Source organism: Halyomorpha halys, unplaced genomic scaffold (assembly GCF_000696795.3).
Source record: "Halyomorpha halys isolate HHAL.00 unplaced genomic scaffold, Hhal_1.1 Scaffold390.1, whole genome shotgun sequence".
NCBI lineage: Eukaryota > Metazoa > Arthropoda > Insecta > Hemiptera > Pentatomidae > Halyomorpha > Halyomorpha halys.
In genome coordinates this window covers 1,347,724-1,369,890 of record NW_027112043.1, presented here as the reverse complement: position 1 = coordinate 1,369,890, position 22,167 = coordinate 1,347,724, and the positions used below count along the sequence as shown (strand labels likewise).

At 28.1% G+C, this 22,167-nt stretch overlaps 4 protein-coding genes across 9 annotated transcripts in view; 2 read left to right on the top strand and 2 right to left on the bottom strand.

Annotated features, from left to right (window-relative positions):
• LOC106682120 (ankyrin repeat and BTB/POZ domain-containing protein 2) overlaps nt 1–4,819 on the bottom strand; it is a 115,789-nt gene extending 110,970 nt beyond the window's left edge. Inside the window, exon 1 of the mRNA XM_014422808.3 lies at nt 4,573–4,819. The gene's annotated coding sequence lies outside the window, so the exon portion shown is untranslated. The remainder of the gene's footprint in view (nt 1–4,572) is intronic.
• The window catches only part of LOC106682122 (transcription factor E2F7), a 43,983-nt gene extending 34,244 nt beyond the window's left edge, over nt 1–9,739 (top strand). For 2 of the 3 annotated variants that reach the window (XM_014422813.2, XM_067049964.1), the window contains exons 2-8: nt 5,170–5,404; nt 5,472–5,616; nt 5,970–6,068; nt 6,149–6,310; nt 6,984–7,179; nt 7,258–7,317; nt 8,610–9,739. In XM_014422813.2, coding sequence (XP_014278299.1) covers nt 5,172–5,404; nt 5,472–5,616; nt 5,970–6,068; nt 6,149–6,310; nt 6,984–7,179; nt 7,258–7,317; nt 8,610–9,088 — 1,374 coding nt within the window. In that variant the 5' untranslated portion in view covers nt 5,170–5,171 and the 3' untranslated portion in view covers nt 9,089–9,739. Of the gene's footprint in view, nt 1–4,882; nt 5,082–5,169; nt 5,405–5,471; nt 5,617–5,969; nt 6,069–6,148; nt 6,311–6,983; nt 7,180–7,257; nt 7,318–8,609 lie in introns of those variants that run through there. The other variant, XM_014422811.2, reaches the window with a different exon arrangement.
• Nucleotides 9,740–11,165: 1,426 nt separating this feature from the next.
• On the bottom strand, nt 11,166–15,237 carry mRpL21 (mitochondrial ribosomal protein L21). 2 transcript variants are annotated; one of them, XM_067049962.1, is made up of 5 exons: nt 15,042–15,237; nt 14,849–14,962; nt 14,581–14,744; nt 12,083–12,239; nt 11,166–11,314 (listed from the first exon to the last, which is right to left on the bottom strand). In XM_067049962.1, the coding sequence occupies exons 1-5, from the start codon at nt 15,124–15,126 to the stop codon at nt 11,304–11,306; spliced, it is 531 nt and encodes a 176-aa protein (XP_066906063.1). In that variant the 5' UTR covers nt 15,127–15,237; the 3' UTR covers nt 11,166–11,303. The 2 variants fall into 2 exon arrangements, with proteins under 2 accessions (XP_066906063.1, XP_014278338.1); XM_014422852.2 differs by having other exon boundaries at nt 11,166–11,321; nt 15,042–15,236.
• A 1,936-nt stretch (nt 15,238–17,173) lies between these two features.
• Nucleotides 17,174–22,167, top strand: part of pns (pinstripe) — a 36,570-nt gene continuing 31,576 nt past the window's right edge. For 2 of the 3 annotated variants that reach the window (XM_014422819.2, XM_067049960.1), the window contains exons 1-6: nt 17,175–17,430; nt 17,740–17,849; nt 17,937–18,107; nt 18,227–18,447; nt 18,526–18,791; nt 21,015–21,190. In XM_014422819.2, the coding sequence (XP_014278305.1) occupies nt 17,328–17,430; nt 17,740–17,849; nt 17,937–18,107; nt 18,227–18,447; nt 18,526–18,791; nt 21,015–21,190 (1,047 nt within the window). In that variant the 5' untranslated portion in view covers nt 17,175–17,327. Of the gene's footprint in view, nt 17,431–17,739; nt 17,850–17,936; nt 18,108–18,226; nt 18,448–18,525; nt 18,792–21,014; nt 21,191–22,167 lie in introns of all 3 variants that reach the window. The other variant, XM_014422817.3, reaches the window with a different exon arrangement.

Genomic DNA, 22,167 nt, shown 5'->3' with positions numbered 1-22,167 from the left:
TATTATATTTTATATGTATTTTAATTTTCAGGAAATAAATGATAACCCTTCTTTCACTTCTTCATTCCTTTTTTACACCTGAACAACGTTTCGGACTCCCTCGCCATTATCCAGTTCTACAAATAGAAATATTTCCCACTGACATATTATTATAATCAATAAAGTTGCTATTGCACCTTAATGTCTTTTTTATACATTTATTACACAATATGTTAATTGTGAAATGTTGTTAGGAAACATTTCTATTTGTAGAACTGGATAATGAACAAAGGAGTCCGAAAAGTTCAGGAGTAAAAAAGGAATAAATAAGTGAAAAAAGGGTGAAAATTAATTTCCTAAAAATAAATATAAAATTTGTTAACAAATAAAACGTTTGGAATTTTAGCTGTAACAGTACAAATAATCATTTTAAATTCACGTATATTAATTTTTACCGAAAACAATTTTTTATTACATTATAAGTTAATATTTTAAATAGTATTGTTTTATTACTTTTATGTACTTGGAATTACATAAATTAAATTAAGAGAGTTTTTAAATTAAATTCATTAAGTTGTCTTGGGTTTTTTGTAGTTAAGTTATATTTTCGCTCGTATTTAGTTTTCTTTTCTTTTGTACAGTAAGATCTTTCTACTTTTTATTTTTATTTTCTGTCTCATTTTTTTTTTTGTTATTGTTGGCTTGTATTTATAGTATATTATTGTACTTATATATATTTTTTATTTTAATTAATATGACAACCCTCTTTGTACACGTTAGACTATAAGAGATGTAAATAAATATATGGTTTTTTTTATTTCAATGAAGTACAATTAAGACCTAATTGTGAATTGAATTTAAATAGAACTTTTTATTAACATCATCTCAAGCAATGTTTGACAGGGAAGAAAAGAACTCATTTTAATGTTATCAATACTGCTAAGTTAAAGACAATCAAAAGCTATTTTTTAACGATTTGTATTTTGGTAGTAATTCATTTGGAAATAAATAAATTGTGATTTACTATAGACTCTAAAACCCTCTCTTACATTTCGATCTTTTCCTTTTTGCAAGATAAGCCTGAAATGTTAAGAAGATTGAAGGCAGAGGAGAGAGGTCACAGCGCTGGGAGCAGTTTTGTGACCTTGCCCCTCCGACTTCGTCAAGTGTACCTTCGACATTCCTACCCGGTTTTTGTCAAGGACCCCAAACTTCCACCCTGTCTAACAATAGATTTCTTTGGGGGTAGTGTTTCTTTTATCGTTAATGATTTGTCAAACCTAATTTGAAATGAATAGAAGATAATTGTAACCAACAATTAATAAATAAGAAAAATAATCGATCCCTGAAGTTTTATACAATAGAATGCTTCTCTGTTTTATGCATAGTTTTTTTTAATTTAATCTCCTTCACTATCAACGTTTTCTCTGCTGCCTAAACAATCAATAGCTAAGAATGTGTAATATTTTGAAATCGAATTTTCGTTAATAATTAAATATGAATTAATCCAGATCTACTTCGATTTTTAGAGGGTCAAAAAAAAAAAAATATATACATTAAGAACGGATGATTCATTTTCCCTTGTGAATAAGATATGACATTCATTGTGCTATTAAACTGTATATGCATAGGTTTTTTATTTCCTTAGCTTGGGAAATTGAGAATGGTACGATATTTTGGAGCTATCAAATCACGAAAACATTTTTGGATACTTACTATAAGTGAGGATCGTTCGGGTGGCGGTCAAGAGATTTTTTCTTTCTGTATTATTTTGAAATTCTTTTCTTAGGGCGACAGCAAGACCATCTTAACCTTTATGATTATTGTGTAGAATAACCTTTATGAAGTATAATTTAAGGATTTATATGACTAGTTAATCAATTTTCGAATTGATAAACTTCAGATACAAACACAGATAACAAGAGATGTTTGATTTTATTTAGCAATCTTGAAAAATTATTCAACCCATTAATAAGTTGTATTGCTTGCACCTCAGAGAAACTAGACACTCTCCGTTACACCATTTTCGGCGTCTGGATCTTTTACTATGTAAAAATATATTTTCATAACACCGAAGAATTGGTTCTGTAAGAGTAAGGCTGTATATAACTGGACAAGCGCAGCGCGATCGGGCGACGGTGATGATCGCTCTAAGCAAAAAATCAAACATAGGGAACATAGTTGAACGTCCTTATTGATCATTGTTAAATGTGGACACTCAACTGTTCTAAAAAATCTTAGAACTGCTTTCTACGGCACTAATTTCATCTAGGTGTTATTTCGCCAAATATCACTTCAAAACCCGAAGCCTACTTCCGGCAGACTAAGTATTTAGTATACAAAATTGTACCAAGTTCAGGGACGATGGACTAGGCGTCCGAAAAGAAAGCAGCTTCGACAACCACATCAAACAAAATTAAAGACAACAATTGAATGAGAAAAAAAAATTATATAGAATAAATATGGATGAACAAATTGTAAAAGTGATTCGTAAAACATCCGTTTGATTACCAAATCAAGGACTAAGTGATAATGCTAAATATAACTCCGTTAGCGTTTCAACATTAAGCAAAGGATTATTTACAGGAATGTGAGGGAGATAGCCAATGATAACATAAAATAAGGTAATATCGTATTTATTTATTGAAGCCAGAACAAGGAGCAATGGGCTTTGCCACAGGTGGCTTTTTTCGAGAGGGATTTCATTTTTTATTATTTATCTCTGCTTTTTCATTGTTTTGATCTTAATTCATCTAATAAAATGAGTTAATATTACGATAGGGTAATATTTATTTATAAATACATAACCTAAAACACTGTTGTAAGAATGATCTGCAAAATTAAACTTGCCTGCTTCTATAAAAAATCCTAGTTTGGAAGTGTGTTGCACTTCCCATAACAATAATCTTCCGAACAACTACTACCTGCACATATTGATTTGTCAGATTTAATGAGAAAGAGTAAAAGTAATACTGTTGTACCATCGTTTAATTGCCTCACGACTTCAAAGTTGAATATATAAAGAATGAACGGTGATATAGGTTCATCGAAATGAATAGATATTAAAGAATAAAAACTCGCAAAAATAGAACATACTAATAGATAAAGTGTGAGAATAAATAGGGAACCAGTGACAATGGCCATGATTTTATTTTTAAATAACAAGAACAAATGCGTTATATATGTATATATTTTAATAACAAATATTATTCCTTATTATTCTAGTTTATTAAAATTATAATATAACTGGAACAAAAGTTTAATATAGGTCAGTAAGAAGAGTCAAAATTTATAACAGACGGTTTTTCTGTTTCTGTAATTGATGATGAAGTAGCTACCGAAATTCGTGTTCAAACAAGTGACAAAAGCAAGCCGTATTTTTTTTTTTTTTTTAAGAAACTACGGTAACAAATAAAATAACATAAATCAACAGTAAGGGTTAAGTGTTAGAGAAATCATGAGTAACTAAAAAAATAAAACTGAAGTAACACAAAGTTGATACGAGACCAAAAGCTTATTTTATGAATAAAATTAAAAATAGAAATAAAGTTAACAATATAACATTTAAAAAAATTTAATTTTGTTAATGAAGACTTTTACATATAAAATCAGAAAACAGGAAAATGATGAGTGAACTTCCTATCTGAAGCTGACATAAGGAAAACACTTGGCCACAAGCTTAGGGTACGGCCAGTGACCCATATACATGAAACTCGTAAAACGAAAACAAATCTTTAGTAGGAAACAAAACCATAAGAAATACCGACTAAAGATGTGCACCAATAATTCAAACAATTTAAAATGTTTTCAAAATAAATTCAATAACGATATGATTGATACATAAGAAAAATATTTTGAGAATGTATTAACTACGTAAATGATCATATATACAATTAAAGAATATCATAACAGATAAGAGAATATACATGAAATCCATAAGGTATGTTTATATGAAGAAACATAGCAAGGGCTAAGTTATGGATCTGATGATTTTTGTATGAATCATTACTAGAAAAAATAAATACGCAGAATTAAATCAAGTAATTTATAAGGATTAAAAAAAAAGGATACAATGTGTTTTAATGGCACTTCTTTTTTAATTAATAGTATGTTTATCCTACAAGTTGTTTCATGCATGATAATGATTTATTACAAAAATTAAGCTGTATACATAACTTAACTCATATAGACAACATAAAAATCAAATGGCTCCAGGGAGGATAAAACATTTTTTGATAGTTTGAATCAATTTATTATCAAAACAGCCATAAGGTAATCTGCCCTATTCTCAAGTTCTGTGACCTTTCAACATTTGTACCACTAACTGGTATCGATTTTCTAGACAATATTGAGGGGAAAATTTATATTAAAATAAATTAATAAATAATAACAAAAATAGAACATGTACAACAGAACTCTTAATAAATAATTTTAAAAAGATGAATAAAAACAATTTATATTGATAAGGCTTAAAACTTTCATAAGATATGTTTACATAATTCTTAAAAAAAATTATTTAAATATCAATTATACATACAAAATATTTTAAAACTATAATATTTTATTTAAACGTATAAAAACAGAGACACTTACTTTTAGCTCCCATGCGTCGTTAAACCTGGAGAAATAGTTTCTCGAAGCACAAATTAGGGATCAATTTAATCACTTAGAGCATTAAATTCATAAAAACATCATAACAACAAACATTTTGACTTCTATCACACTTCACTGCCTGCAGACAGACATTATTACCTTCCAGTTTCGTGAATTCTAACTGCTGTTATGTTCTGTTTTCAATTTGTAATTTGCCTGATATTCGATAGATGGCAGGAGCTACGCCTTCCTAATGCGCCTGCGCCAATAGTTTAAAAAACGTGACGTCATTGGCTCACGTGGAAAACCGCGGAATGTTCGTTTTCAGACTGGCACAGTAGGAGCTTGTACCGCCAAAACAAATGTTTTGAGTCGGGTGAAAGGGTGTAGAAATGGTCATTTCTCGTCTAAACGTCGGGCTATAAAGTTAGGAATACTTTCTAAAAGCGTATGATCCATACATTACAGAGTAGCCAAGATTTTTTTATAAACGGATTATTCTTTCTTTGGTATTTGCCAAATTATGCACTGTTTGCATTGTTTATCTTGTTACTTAGTCATCACTATCTCAGGTTAATGCCCGTTCTCATTTAACAGGTATGGATTCCGCGGCTTCACAGTATAGGAGTCCACCTAAAAGGGTTGTATTAGGACATTTGAATAATCCTAATGGTAATTCACCCATTTCACCTATGGCTAATTTAAAATTACTCACTAAAGTCGCTACTAGTCGTTTTTCAATGGAAGAAAATAGCGAATATATTTGTAAATCAGAAGATCAAGTACAAGTTAAATCTAGGAGATTGAGGTCTCTCAGCTATATTTGTGAAAAGTGAGTACTCTTTGATAATGTGATTTATCTCAATAACTTTATTTGTTAATAAAATATTTATTTTTAGATTTCTTTTGATATATCCACTAGATATTCAAAGTGGAGAAAGCAAACAAATATCTTTGGGCTATTTAGCTTCAATTTTAGGTATTGAGAAGAGAAGAGTTTATGATATTATAAATGTAGTAGCCAGCTTGCAGATGGCCGTAAAGGTATTACTTCAATTTTTATACTAAATCCTTTCACAAAAATTGGTTTTCTTTCAGTTTATTGATAATAAACACTTTCCTATTCAACTTACATAAGTTAAAGTTTAAGATAAAAAGTAATTCAGTTTAATACGTCTTGTTCTATCCAACTAGTCTTAGTATAAAGTGTATAGTAACTCAATGTTGTGTGGAACCACTTTTTGAATAAAGTTTTTCTCCCTACTTGTATTCAATATTAAACAATTACTTTTCTCAGGTTACAAAGTATAATGTAGAAGATACTACATCAAAATGTATATACTTTTAATTTCAATCATCATTTTTCATTTAAAAATTTGTTTAATCCTATATTTTAGGTTTGTAAAGACAAGTATAAATGGTATGGTAGTCAAAATTTATCTAAGTTCCTCGGTCAATTAAAATTATATGCTCTTCAAAATAAGTTGAACCATCAAGTAAGATACTTTTTTTTCTGATTGATAAATAGTTATTTTATTTATTAAATTTATGTTTCTTAACATTTTTAAATTTCTAGGTTGAAGAACTGCTAAAACACAAATCAAATGAAAAACATGTAGATCATTGTTACAATAATAGTGAAATTTCTAAGTTTTCTTCATATCTTGAAAAACCAGATGATAATAGAATCGGCATTCTGTGTCAAAAATTTGTAATGATGTTCTTAGTCACTGAAGAGGTAAGATTCAATTTAAAAGTTTGCTCTTTAAAAACTTGAATAATTAGTGTAAGCTGAGACTTAGTAGTTTGAACTATTTGTTCATTATTAGGAAGACTTTCACTTTATTTATGTTTCAGATTATTTTACTTATTCTACTCTATTCCCTTAGGAATCAATTTAGTAGTAAAAACTGAGGCTATGGGGTTATTATTATATTTTTTTACTATGCTTTTAGAGATATTAGTTTTTATTAAAAAAAAAATCAATTTTAATATTAAAATTATTATTCCTTGTAAATTTTCCTTGATAATATAAATCTTATTTCCGATTGTGTCTACAAACATTTAAAATAAACAAATTACAGTTATGTGGATACTCTTAATCATACTTATTTGTAGATAATAATAGTCATTAGATTATATGAAAATTAGTTGTATAACTACAAAAAGGTGTACTCATTTGTATATTTATTGATGAATTACCTCACTACATTTAGGTTATTGCTTTTAATGAGTTGTGTGGTTAGAACGATTTGAATTATAATACTTTAGTATGTTTGAAAAATTAACCAATTTGGCTAACCAGCCCAAATAATAAGAATTAATCCATAAAAACTACTTAAGATTTGTATATGTATATATATATATTTTGAATGCAGTCAAACTATAACCTATTCATGACATCTTTTCAGGAAGGAGCTTTAAATTTGGCTGGCATAGCAAAACTTATTTTATCTGATGAGCAGGGGAAGACTGGAATGAGACGATTATATGATGTTGCTAATATTTTAGAAACACTTGGATTAATTAAAAGGCACGGAAAAATTCACAAAAAACCTAGTTTTATTTATTGTGGTCCAAAAGTAGATTCAGATTCAACAGATAAAGGTATTTTTTTTTTTAACTTTTACTCTAGGCTTTTTAGACTACAAATTAAGAAATAATTAAATGTGTTGAATGTTTTAGAACCCACTGAATCTGTTTCATCTATGATTCCAAATGTTGACTTCTGTGACACAAGTTCAGGTATATTTATTATTTAACCAATTAAATGATAATATATTGCTAGAAACTAGTGGGAAGTCCCGCCCTGACGGTTTTAACCATCCTCTCATTTTTTAAACCATTTTGAGTCCAAACGTGTTAAAAATTCTACCTTATTGCACTTATAGAGCTTAAAGAGAAACACAATTCAAAATTTCAGTTTTATAGGCTTTGTTGTTTTTGAGGAAAAAATGATCAATTTCTGTTCTTTTATATGTTAAGATAAAGATAAAATTGGTTTCCATCTTTATCTTAACATATAAAAGAACAGAAATCGAACACTGACAAATTGATCATTTTTTCCTATGTAGTAATAATTCAAGTTGGACTTCATTGAGCTGCAATTAGTGCAGTTTGAGGGAACTTCAAAAGTTATGAACTATTATCTACGTTACATTGAGAGAAATAATAATACTGCATATTAAGATCAGGGACAGCAATAAAAGTATATTAAAATCTAATATAGTTATATTCAAATTTATAAGAAGTCTATTAAAGTTACAATATATTTATTATGGGTTACAATACTGACTTCATAATTTAAATAGAATTATTGTTATTACTAATATATTTGTAATATTGTCCCTCAGTTTAAAATATAAGACATTTTAAACAAAGGAAGATAGATAATATTGATTAACAATAATACTGTTAATTCAAAAGAAAAGAAGCTACCATATGACATGACAATACCAAATATTCGAGCTAACTGACAGTGTTCTTTAATGAGTCCAGTCGTAATTGTTGTGTTCATACGTTGCGTCCAGTGACAAATGTAACACGTAAGTCAAAGTACATTGTGCTGGGTGCGCAGAGATCACAGTGTCAGGCTGTCAGTTTCTACAATCGCTTCAAAGTTCATGGTACATGGAATTCCAATCTAGACATTGCGAATGATTGATGATTGACTTTTTGGCCACCCCTGATATATAGTATGGTTAATTGTTTCTTTGACTCTTTACACATTAATTTATATATTTAGTTTATAACATTAATATTATGTCATTCATTAGCTTTTGAAAATATAACCTCTTATTTATTAGTTTTAAGAGTTCATGAGTCCTTATTTATTAAAAAAATTAGCAAAAACTTATATTAGAAATATTTTGAACCACCTGACTCACAACGAGAGCTCCTTTATTTAATAGTTCATTACATTAAAAAAATAAAAGATAGTATTTCTTACTTTTTAATCAGTTAGCATGAACATTATTTTCTTTAATTCTATAATGTCTGAATAAAACTTTTATATTTTTAATTTAATATCTTTTCAGAATCAAGCTCAGATGTACCCCAACGAAAAATTGATTCAATGCTTGAAGTTGTTTGTACTGAACTTGAAAAATTTGACGATGGACCGAAAGCTAAAAGAAAATTGTACCTTACTTCGGATATGAAAAAAGAACCGATCACGCTAAGCGATTCAGCAACTTTTATAAAAGCCCCTACTCAGTCATTTAGATTTTCATGTAATCAAATAACTGAAAAAACTGATAAAGCTTCTGATGTTTTATACAACTTTAATAACAATAATATTAACATTGGTTCTGATTCAAAATGCTCAGATCATAATGCTTTTGGAGAAAAGTTGGTTACAAATGCAAGTGATGATAGTAATTGTGAAGAAATAGTTATCGCTAAAATTCAAAAGCCAATTAAATTAATCAAACCAAGAAACATTCCTAACATTCAAAATGGAGCCATTTACAGAGCAGTAAAGAATGGTAACTTTATAAAATTAGTGAAGCTATAGAAATTTTATTTTAATTAAATTATATTACTTTACCATATTTCTAATTAGTACTCAATGCTAGCTGGAATAGAAGAAAAATGTTTTATCTAGGCAATTTTAAGCAAAACAATGTGCAATGGGTAAATTAGTCATTAACCTATCATATGTTTTATATTTTTAGGTAAGAGAATTGTAAAAGAGTAAATATATTGGAAAATAAAACATAAGATTATTTATTGTAACTGGATTATTAATTCCAAAGATAGTAAAAGAAATGGAATTATTTATAGAACAAGAGGAAAGAAATTATTATTTATTTATGTTGTCAATGCTAATTATTAATTATGAAAAATATTTATTGTTTTCTTACAAGAATGAATTTGGTTCACTTTGATTTTATTGAACCTTGGAAAAGGACATGTTTTGATTTTTGGATGAAATTTATTAATATAAAGTGAGTAATACGTAGTTATATCTATATTGCTATATTAATACTGTTCATTACAAATATTTAAATAATTCTATTATTTTTGTATTTATCAAAGTCCCTCTTGTTTTAGTTGTTGAAATTTAAAGAAATATATCGTTATTCTCTTGTTATTTTATCTGTAAGGTTTAATGATTAAAACATTGCCAACTATTATTAATTAAAGCTTAATCATGAATTTAATAAGACTGTAGAGTAATTAAATAATAATTTACATTTATAAATATTTATATTATTAAATAAAAAAAATCCTATTTTGTGAATGTTTTATATATTTATATATATTTGTGTTTAATGGTTGGTTTATGATATAAGAATACAATTTTATTTATTATAAACATAATATAAGTAACTTTGGTTAAAAGATCTCAATGATTATTGTCCCATGTTAGTCATATAAAACAATACTTATTGATTTCATCAGTCTAATTTTATGGGATGAAAAATTAATGTTTTTATTAAAGATTAATTATTTGTAAAATCATCAAATTAGAAATGTGATTTTCCTTTAGTCAAACATTAATTAATTTTAAGTAAAATTTTATTTGTTGTTAATAAAATTTGCAAACAACTTATTTTCTAGTTATTATTTGATTCCTCATCTTATTATTAATTACAGAAAACGAAAAATTAAAATCTGATACAACTTTCACTTACCATCGTTCTTTGGGAATATTACAGCCCTGTTTAAAAATGTCCATTTCTTTATTAGTCACAATGGTAACACATCCTCTTACTATATTAGCATAAAGGTAAGTGAAAGTAAAAATTATAGATGCTATAACATATTCATATAAAAATTGGAGTCTTATACTGCCTGACTATGGTTGGGGGTCAAAGTTTTTAATTTTGTGGGACCTCCACTCAATGAAAAAAGTCGACGACCCAGGCAGGATTCGAAACTGCACCGCTAATAGACATCAAATTGGTAAGACTGTGTCTTAAGCACTGAGCTACGGGCGGCCCTAGTTTATATTTGCTATAACTGTTAGCAATGAAAGGCAAGTAATTTACAATAAGCAAAATTGAAGGTACTTCTGAGGAAGACATTTTGGAAATTCCACATTTAATTCCTGTCGTTTTATTGATTGAGTTGATATAAATAACGAGTTTAATAAAGATTGATGGAGCAATTTTTAAAAAATTGGTGCTTCCAGCAAGTTAATTTGGGTAAAAAATTATCAGTTAACATACCAGGCATATACTTACTTAAAATACATAATTTCAGTTTCATGCAAACATAAATTTTTGTTATAGCGTATACACAAAATCAATACTATTCTAGAAGTCAGAAAGAAACAATATTGTAGGTATCCTACAATACAATGGTTGTGATGAGATGATAATTATGCATTATTATTTCTCTTTTGGTTTAATTAAAAGTTTGAAAAACTCATAGTTGATTTTTTATGATGTATCACAGGTTAAGAAATGATATACAAACATATTTTTAGATTAATACAAGATGCTTGTTCAAAATTTTACCATATATCTGTGAGATTAAAATAAGAAAGGTAAATCATGATGTGGTAATCACAGACTGATTGAATAATTTTTGATTCCATATTCTGCAGTAAAAACAGGGCTGGGAAAATATTAAGATTTAAAAGATTATAGAAGAACTATTTATTACATTTAGTTTCATTATTTACAGTAATGTTGAATATTTTCATATTCGCTCATATTGGGTGATGTTACTATGCTCATTTATTTTTCCAGTAACACTTACTTCATTGATTCGCAGCATTGTCAACTGTGACCTAAAAACTAAGTACAATAAGGTCATAATTTATTTTAATATTAGGAATTCAAATAAAAAACTAGCCTTAAGATATAGAAATTTAATTCTAGAATATTTAACATGATTTCTCTGTTAACAATACCAACAGATTTGGCTGTTTCCATTAACTACTTATTAAGATAGTGTCTTTTCCTTGCAGGCTATGAAATTAAATTTGTGTTAATTATTTACTTCCTCATTCTTTTCCTCCCTCAGGGCAAACCTCTAAGCTTTTATCTCCATAGTACTTTGAATATAGTATCATTTTCCTTCTTCTTCAAAGAATACAAATTTCATTTTCCTATTTAAGCTAAATGAATTTGATGTGATACAGCCTTATTATCATTTTATGACCAGATACAAGCAACACAACAATCAATGGTCATTCCATCTTTTACTATCACTCGTGTCATTAATTTTTTCAAGCATTAATTATACTTAGGAACAGTATATAATCTGAGAGGTTTGTCGGCCTGATCTTCTTTCTCTAAACTATCAAGTTTATAATAGCCCATGAATGTTAAATCCACAATTGTCATACTGAAAGTACTACATCATGAAATAACTTGCCTTCATCCATAATAAAGTGGAGAGCCTCATAATTAATTTCTATTTTGTTTAATTTCATAATTCAATATTAATTTTCTACATTTGTTTAAATCTAATTTTTATAACTAAATTTGTGAAGCTAATTGATATTAGTCAATATTAATATTGAAGAAAAAATATCTAAGGTATAATCACTTACAATTTATTCTTTGATATTGTTTCCTCCTTCTCTTGAAAAATATTGTTTTTGTATGAGACAGATCTTTTTCAATTACAGTAGCTGTAACTGTAGCTAAACCTTGAGGTAAAATTGGCCTACCAACAAGAGTAAAATCCAGGCCTCCAATCAGCAATACCTATTGAAAAACAGAAACTATAACTTCATTTAAAATTTTTCGATTCACAATCTTACATCATTCATAAAAGACAATTAATATTTTCTTATGACCCCCTTTCTGGTCATTTTGACATATGGGGAGTGGAGGGGGAATTATCTAGAGGTGACCAAGTTTTCATTTCATGAAACCACCACAGAAATTAAAAAAGCCAACACCCCAGGCTGAATTTGAACCAGTGCTGCTGCAATTCTCAGATTGCAAAGACCCCATGCCTTAACCACCCGAGCTATGGACGGCCCCGAGGGGGGTTAACTAAAGGGTATCACTCTTTTCTAATACCAAGATAGGGGGCCAAGTTTTCATTTCTTGAGACCACCTCAGAAATAAAATAAAAGTCAACCCCCAAAGCCGGATTCGAACTGGCATCGCTGTATTTCCCAGGTTGTGCCCCAACTTCTTGAGCTAAATACGGTCCACACAATCATATTGTTAAACAACTAGTCCTCTTTACAGGACTCTTATGATAACATATAAATGACTCTTAAGAAACAGGATAAATATCTCTAAGTAAAAGATTTTATTCAAACAGATAATATTTGCTACATTTCTGGTAGCTTTTCTAAGGTGGGTGGAGGTTCCAGAAACCGCATTTATTTCTTTTATATATTTAACTTATTTAGTATTTATATATTTCTATCAGTTACTTATGAAATCCACCTATTGAAAAAATATAATTTACTTGTTTAAATCAATAGTCAGACCTTCCAGAGAGATACCATAGACCTTACCTTTCCCCGCTATGGTAAGCTAGATGGAATTGTTTATACTCAACCAAACAGCATTCAATTTATGAAACCAATTTTCAGGTGTTAAAATAACTAGGTTTATAACAATTATTTACATGAAGCATATTTTATCATAAGAACAACAATAAAAAAGTTTTTGATACTACTAATACAATGACATTGAGAATACTTTATTAATTCACTGAATTTTCACACAAAATTATGGTATAGTTATCAATTAAATATTCTCAGTCATTTATCTGGAGCTACTGAACTTGTTTATCTATGGTCTGTTTAGTAGGTGGTTTCCACTCGGTAGTTCTGTAAGTTCAGATGGGATAACCCATGTAGGGTGGCTCTGAGGAAATTCAGATAGAGATTTACAATTTCCTCAAATATCTCAGGACTAAAAAGGTTAAGTGAAAATGTTTCCATACAAAATAAAGCAGATTAAATTTTCTTTAAAAAGTACTATTTTTTTTTTTTTTTAATCCTAACTGTTTCAGTAATATTAATAGTGCAAAATAGAATCAATTTTTATTTTTTGAAAATCAAGCGTAAATACTTAATTTTTTTTTTGTTCCGTTGATTGATTCCTGGTTATGTAAATAAATTTAAAGATTAAAAATGAAGACAAATTGTGCTGAGTGTGAAAGGGAGAATGTTTTTATCCAACAGGTTACCACCCTACTATAACCAGCAAGGGATGGTCAAGTTTTTATTCCTCGGAGCCACCAGGAAGTGTCAACCACCCCAGGTCAGAATTGAACCAGCTCCACTAAAGTTTCAAGGTTTGTCAAGGTAATATCTTAATACACTAGTTTACAACAGCGTCAAATGTCCGGGTTAAAAGTTAATGTCACAAGACTAAAAAAAGGTAGAAGACAGCCAACCTGAGGCTGCTAAAAAAGGAAGGGGATAGGGATTAGAAACCTCTAAAGTCAAATACCTCAATATCTCTTCTCAGAAACAAGTAAAGTTCTGAAGAATCCGATTTGGATACTTCGATTAGTCTACAACAGGTTTTTAGAAGTGCAAGTCATCTAAAGTAATGGAATGTGCTCTAGGCAAAGGCACCACTCATACTCTGCTGTAAGTGGGCAGAGACATGGAAGAGAGATGTTGCTACTATTAGACAAACTTTGAATTACATACTATTATCTATCGAGTTTTTTAGTTTAGATACAAATGAATATAAATAAATACCTAAAATTTGATTGTATCCTATGAACCCATGTGTAATGCTGAGTATGGTAATCAAAGATTTCTAATGAAAGATAACATTACAGTATTGTTGTTATATTTCTTTTTCTCATTCTGAGACTGTTCTAACCAACTTGCAGGCACACATACACAGCAGCCTCTCTGAGGCTTTAACACATCAACCCATGGCTGATCATAAATAGTTTTTCACACTTCTAACGAAAGTGGGAGTGTTAAGATTTATTTTAAGTGTAATATTTATTTATTTTGTAAGACTTAATTTACAGTTTAATATATGATTCTGAATGCAGGTGGAAATAGAACCCATATTAAAATTATAAAGTACATGTGAAACAAGAATATGTACATACTTTCTCACATTTGATTTCATCTCCATTCTCAGGAGGCCAATATCCTTCTATTATGATAATATCTTCAGGTGTTACCTTAAACTGCTTCCCACATATATGAACTACAGCAAATAATCTACCTTCCTTTCCACTCTTTATTTGTTCATTTATATTGGCAATCACATCTTAAAATAAAATCATGTTATTACAAAATTGTTTGTAAATTTTGCTTCTACAGCAATCAAAAAGGTATTATCTATTTGATAAAATGGTCGATTATAGAACATACCTTGAGTGATTAAATGTTCATTTTTATCTAAAGTTTCTGTAGTATTAGTTACCTTTGGAAGCACAGAAATACTACTTAAGTTTCTAAGCAATGGAACTGGGGAACATAAATTACCTTTAAAAAAGCAAAAATAAATTTTATCTAATTAGTATGTATTCATTTATAAAACAATAATATAAATCAATATATTAACCATTAATAGATAATTTGCTTAATTGCCTATGATCATTAATATTTTTTATAAATGATTTAGAAATATTAAGAACTCGCTGCAACATTTTTTGTTAACTCCTACACTTTAAAAATAACTGCTCATGAAACTCTTTAAAATAAATCAGTGAGGAGATCTCAAGATAAAGCGTCAATTTATAACCTTCTCCATAGGGTTTCACGATTATTTAATCAGGGTTGTTTACTATGAAACAAAATAGAAAAATAAATTCATCTAAAAAGTCTACCATTTTCAATACTAGAAAATAATATTTTGCTTTATAATACCCAAGTATATACATAACGTGAATTACAATAATTTATTTAATGTAATTCTGGCATAAAACCTAAAGTCAAAGTAAATAAAAACAAATAGCATATTTTACTCCACCAATTATAGACAATACATGCGATAATTGAATAATTAATATATATTTATAATAATTCAGTCCCAAAAACTGAGTATCAGCAAAAGTCTAGAAGAAGGGGGGGAAGGCAGGCCCTGCTAGGTATGGATCTCTTGTAGCTATCACTGCCCTCAGATTTACTCTCTAAATACTATCAGGCAATATAGGGATATGCTCTTTCAATATAGTAAACTAGCAGCTTATCCTCTAGGTTTCTACATTTTCTCATAGTAATGAATTGTTCCTTTTTATTAGTATCTGGCATATACCATTGCATTTGATCTGTAGTTTGTGTCAGAAATTATTTTTATTCCCATGAGGTAATATTACCCAAACCCTGTTATAGCAATAGGTCTGTTCTTACGACAGCTTTTAACTGTCAGAAACTTGCACAGTACAGGTTTTATGTTCTGATGATTCTGGTACCAATAATCAAACTGGTTAAAATTTGTTCCTACCTGGACACACTCCTTGTTCAGAACTGATTCTATTGATCAAAAAACTCCCTGTGTCAAAGCAAGATTTGTTTTGCTGTTCTGTACTAGATATTATTTAAGCATGGGCAGTACAGTAGCCCTGACTATGTTCTTTCAAGTGCATAGTTCGAAGATCTAATATTTTTAACCATTAGTTTTTGGCTAACTATCAGGTTTTGTGCTGATATTTTTTAGCAGAATTGTCTGATACAACAATATTCCAGTAATTTATATTTTCTGGAGATTTAATATGACAGAATAAAAGAAGTATTACATTTTACTCACTCACCTGGGGGTTTGTAGGATGATGAGAGTTAAATGGATTTAATTTTAATACTTTTAGTAAATTCTCCTCCATAAAGGATTTAAAGACTTATCTATTTACTACTAATTAAAAAATAGGTAAATGTTTTTAAAATAAAAATAGATTCAAATTTCAGGATATTACAGTTATTCATTTATATGGGGCTTTATCTTTTACTTAGCTATTTTCATCAATGTATCATATTTATTCTTATTTTTTTATATCAAAATAAGCATTTCATTAATAGAACAAAACTAAAAATCGCTGATTTGTATAATAATAAGTAGAATTATGACTATTTGGTTTTTTGTTAACTGCATCTGGACCATTTTCTTTTTAAAAAAATATTTATTTATAGTACATTTTGAAGATCATTTCTCTTCATTCAATTCAATGACAAACAATTCTTAAAATGTAAAGGGGACAATATTAAATTCATAGAAATTCAAAAATGTTTTAATAGATGTTAAATTATTTTTTCGTTAAAATTTTATCTTTGCCAATTTAATCTTGACTTCATTGTTTATCAATTTCTAATTATTTTTCAAACATTAACAAGTATCATCAAATATTCACTTTTATTTATATTTTAAAATAAATGTAGTAATATAAAAGAAGTATTTTCTAAATTTTTAAGATAAAGATGAAATTACAATATCTGATATATTCTAGAATTAAAATTAATGTTTTACTCCATCAACCAATAATGATTGTTAATATTACAGAAACGATGATGAAAATAGGAAGATGAATGAATAATTCAAAATAAATCATACTTAAGAATGAAAAATAATAATGAAATAATAAAGAAAATTGAAGAATGAATGATTCTTTGACCAGCTGAGAACTACTTGTCTCAGTTAGTGTTCCAGAACACATAAGAGATAGCGCTGTATATTGGGCCAATGGTTTTGTCATGGAACCATTATTATTGAAATATTTACTCTTTGGTGTCAAAAGGTCCGTAGGTTTCACTTCTTTACGTGGTAGTTGGTAATCTGTGCTCGTAAGAAAGCAAGATGGCTTTAATTTACGATACCATTGGTAGCTAGTCTTAATATTATTATTTGTTTTGATTCGTTATGGAAACAGACAACATTTTAAATAACAGAACGAGATTCGCTGATTACTTTGTGATATGTGGTTTAGATTTAACATCAGGGCTTGAACCTGACAGCTTTGCAGGTAAATACAGTGGGACTATATGGTTGATTATTTGTATATTGAGGAATATCTGATTTGATACATTTTTGTTTTGTTAGTGGTTCTAACTCTTATATGGTTATTTTAGCTTATTTAAAATCCATTTACAAATCAACTCAATTATAGTCCTGTCTTATTACTCTTATAATTATAAGTTACTAATCAACTCAATAATAATCCTGTCTTATTACTCTCATAATTATAATTTACTAAGTCATTTCATTAAGATCCATCATAATATAAAAGAAGTTGATTAAAACTTATATTAATTAATGTTGGATACTTTTTTAGGTGATACCTTGCAATCAACACCATTAGAAAGGCCATACAAATGCAAAGTTTTGGGACACTATCCTGAAAATGTTTCATGGAATCCTTTCGACAAAGATGCAGTTTGTATGGTAAGTTGTTCAGACGCTGCTTTAGTATATTACCCTTGTAAGGTGATTATATATGTTTTCAATTTGTTTTATTACTGTTTTGTGTAGTTATGTCTTCCAAATGGACTTCAGTTTAGAACTCAAAAAAGTAATTTAGAACCCAAATTTCACTCGTTTATTATAACTAAAGAAGATGGAAGGAGAAGTTATGGTGCAAGTTTCATCTTTTATGAAGAGATTAGAAATAGGAAAATTTGCAGTGCAATGCAGACCTTACAAGTATTTAAACTTATCAATTTATATTTTATGGCTAATATTTGTTTCTTTAGTGTGATGAACTCGCATATTTCTTCCTTTCTTTTTCAATTGAGTACAATAATTGTTTTTGTTTATTTTAGGCAATGCATCTTACCGAACTATCATCTGGGCGCTGTAAGCGGTCTATGGAACATAATACTAGATCACTTCCACGCCATTTCAAACTAAGTGCTCATACACGAGCTGCTCAAAGTTACTATGAGTACACCAAAGATACATTATATGTTACAAAGAGCATAGCTCTTATTATGCAACAACCTTATATACATGCTCCGCATATTTTTCTTGCTGGTCTATATCGGTACATTTGAAATCATTTTGATATTTCATTATCATATTGTATAATTGATAAATATATTTTTTAAAAAATTGTTTGTAGATGCTGGAAGGATCAGGGAAGCCCTAGCTTAGAGAGTTTGGTATACAGCCTTCTGTATGAAGTCTGTGTTCCTCCACCTGGAAGATCGCTTAGCTTTATTTGTTATCCTCAAGAAAAAGTTGTTCTTCAAACGCCTACAAATCTTGCTGAGTTACCATTTTTTGATTTTCCTCTCAGAGAACTGTTCACACTTCTGGGGGTGGATTGTGTAATACAACTCTTCACTTGTCTACTCCTCGAAAACCAAATTCTTCTTTGTTCTGGAGGTTATTTAATTTTTTTAATACTATTCAGTTGTTTTTTTCTTTTATTAACTTTATCTTATTTCATATTATGTTAATAGAAATATGTATGTTTATCTTTTCTACTAGTTGTTGGAATTGATAAATAAGTTTAATTTTATTATCTACTGATATGATTTATTACTTCCTAGAATAGCACTGCATTGCATTGCTTTTGCTTACATATCTATCTCAATCACTCTGAGCTATCATGCCAATAGAGTTGATAGGAAACATAATAGACTAATGAATCTCAAGGCCACGGAAAGAGAGATATGCCTAGACAACATTAAATTCCTTAATGAGGACTTCCCTTTTCTTTTTTCTCTGTGATTGAACTTGTGTGATATTGGTATATTCTTAATATTGAGAAAAATATATTAAATTTTTATGTATTTTCGATTTATGTAGGTGACCTTTTTCTTTAAATTCTTTAAATTTTTTGTTATATTATAAAATGAAATTGGTGTTTTCTTTAATTTTTTTGTTACATCATAAAATAAAATAATAGGTTTGTGATATATATGTTATTTTGTATCTGAGTAAAAAATTCCATTTATTTAGGAAACCTATCTATTCTTGAAATTTAAAATTAGATTCTTATTTTTTTGTTATCCTGTCTATATTTCAAATTTTTATGGAAATTTTTTAGTTTATATTATATAATATAAACTATAATACTACTACCCATAATAATTATAAGGTAGGTGTACCAAACTCCTTAAATTTATGTAACTAAGGAGGTTAAAAGATATGTATTATTATGATATTATACAAGTATATGTAATATTCAATTTGAATATTTCTAACCAAATACTTTTCAAGTATAAATAGATAGATAGATATCAATTTTATTTACCATTGCACATACAATTAAAATATTTTATCTAAAGTATATTTAAGAATATGAACATTGTCTGTTGGGGTTTGTTGAATATATTTCCCTGTTAACACAAAAGTAGCAGTATAAATATCTATATTTATTCATAATCTGACCAATTAAAATTATAATAAAATGCAAATTAAATATTTCCAACTAATTATTATTGTTAAATTCAATCAGTATTATGAAATGTTATTAACATTTTTACTGATGTTAATGTAGTGAAAACTATCATTTCCTGAATGATTTAAAAACAAATTTAACGTTAGTCATTAAACTATGCATAATAGAAAATAAAAAAATCACCATATACCACCTTTGGAGAAACATCAAGTATAAGATCGTGAATTGTTGAAAACTCACTCTATTGTTTTTCAAATAATGTCTTGCAAAAATAGGTTACAATACAAATTTTACAATTAACTAAAATGTTTTTAAATTTTGTTAAAATTATAATTGTATTTTTAAATTTATTAACTATTGAAGAAAAATGCACACTTCATTTTTTCTTCTACTGAGATTAATAAAATTACATTAAATTTCTTCTTTCTTATAATAATGCCTTGCTTCACAGACTGTGCTTACATTAGTTTATTTTTAATAGTTTTGATATAAATAATTTAATTGCTCAGCTTATCATTACTGTTTCATATTAATGCATTTCCTTTCACAAACTTCTAATCCTTTAATTTAGTTTTTCTATCACAATTAATATATTGTTTCGAGGAATTATCAAAATTTTAGAAATTAAATTAACATTGTTTATATTATAATATTTATTTATTTTTTATAAAACATTACTTTAGTTTACAATGTAACTTATTACTTCTTAATAATTGTCTAATAAACTCTGTTTATTTTTAAATATTTAGAATATTAGAATGACCAATTTTAACATATTTAACTGTGTCAGACAATTAAATTAGAAAAAAAAATTATATTTATAGCTAACAGACTGGGATATAAAAAAATAGATCATTCATTCAAATAAAATTTATTTTATTTGACCGATCGATTCATATAATGTTAACATTCTTTATGTATAATGAGAATCTTGAAGCATTATAAAGATTTTTTAATAATTTTGATTAGTTCTTTTTCCTATATAGGTTTTTTTTTTTTTTTATATGTTTGGCGAAGGATAGATAATTTTTAGCTTGTTATTTTACCAAATCTTACAGGGTATCAATGTTTATAGTTATAATTTAATCACTTAATAACTTTATTTGATTTAAATTTCGAAATTATTGGTAGCTTTAAATAAATGAAGACTGTAATATTAAGTTTTTTATATTTATTTTGTTTACCATTATCTTTGTTTTTAGAATATCAAAGATTAATGCTTGTTGCTGAATCCTTGACGAATTTACTGCTACCCTTTTCTTGGCCACATGTGTATGTTCCTATATTGCCTGCTTCGTGCCATCACTTCCTCGATGCACCAGTTCCATTTGTGATGGGTCTTCACACCAGAGAATCAAGAGTTAATGTACCTAGTGAGGTAAGAATTCTCGCCTATGGATTCTTTTTCTCATGAATAATAAAATTCGACCATGAATTATTTATATCCCAGGTGAAAGTTTATGCATTATATTATTTCTGGGGAAGGATTTTGCTCTTATACAACTTATTGAGTTAATTATAATTGAATCAATTAGGCATTTTGACTGAGTTTTTGTTTCTGATTATTTTTGAGCTCAAGTAAACAAAGAATAAAAAAAATTTACAATTATATTTTTGTGTTATCACTATCCCCCAAAAGTTTTAAAAGTCTTTGTTAGATTATGATTTATAATTTAGTGGGCCTAGGATTATACCAGTGCCAGAGATTCCTGTGCCTTACCTCTTACTCAAGATTAAAGTACTTAAAAATAAAAAATCAATGGTCATTTTATGCAATTAGATGTTTAAATACTCATGGTAACAATGAAATAAAAAATTGGCTGGTAGGTTTATAATATACTATGGCTTAAGATTTTACTAATCTTCCTAGAAAGAGATTTTCTGGAGTTGTATGTTGGTTTCATGGCTCAGAGTCCCTAAGCTGGGTGTGTATATGTAATTGTGCTTAAGAAGTTTTATTTATTTTTAATCCATCTGCTGGTTTATTTATTTTGTATTTATCATATCGATCCCTATGCAGAATAATTTAAAGTCAATTTTATTTCTTTTGATTTCTGCTCCCAATCCACAATACTCCAAGTCCATTTATTCACCTAATAAAGACAACTGAAAACCAATACATTCATACAAAAATAGTTAGGCGTTATCAAATCATGTATTGAAACTTTGTTTTGCAATTTCCATAATATTTGAAAAGGGACTTGGAACTTTTGTGCATTTAGGTATCAATAAAAATGTATACAAGTTATCAATATTACTTTATTTGATATAATCTTTTCCAATAAAAAGTTGATTTGTTGTAAGCTTTCATTTTGTACTATCTTTAAATCATCTATGATGTACAAAAAGCTATAA

Excerpts from the sequence above, each read along its gene's own strand:
- mRpL21 (XM_014422852.2), bottom strand. The coding sequence starts at position 15,126 with ATGTTGCAGCGAGTTCTTAATATTTCTAAATCATTTATAAAAAATATT. Across the intron at positions 14,745-14,848 it reads TGAACATTTAATCACTCAAG|ATGTGATTGCCAATATAAAT; the intron begins GTATGTTCTATA and ends TTTTATTTTAAG. Across the intron at positions 11,322-12,082 it reads ACAATATCAAAGAATAAATT|TTTTTAGGTCACAGTTGACA; the intron begins GTAAGTGATTAT and ends TATTGTACTTAG.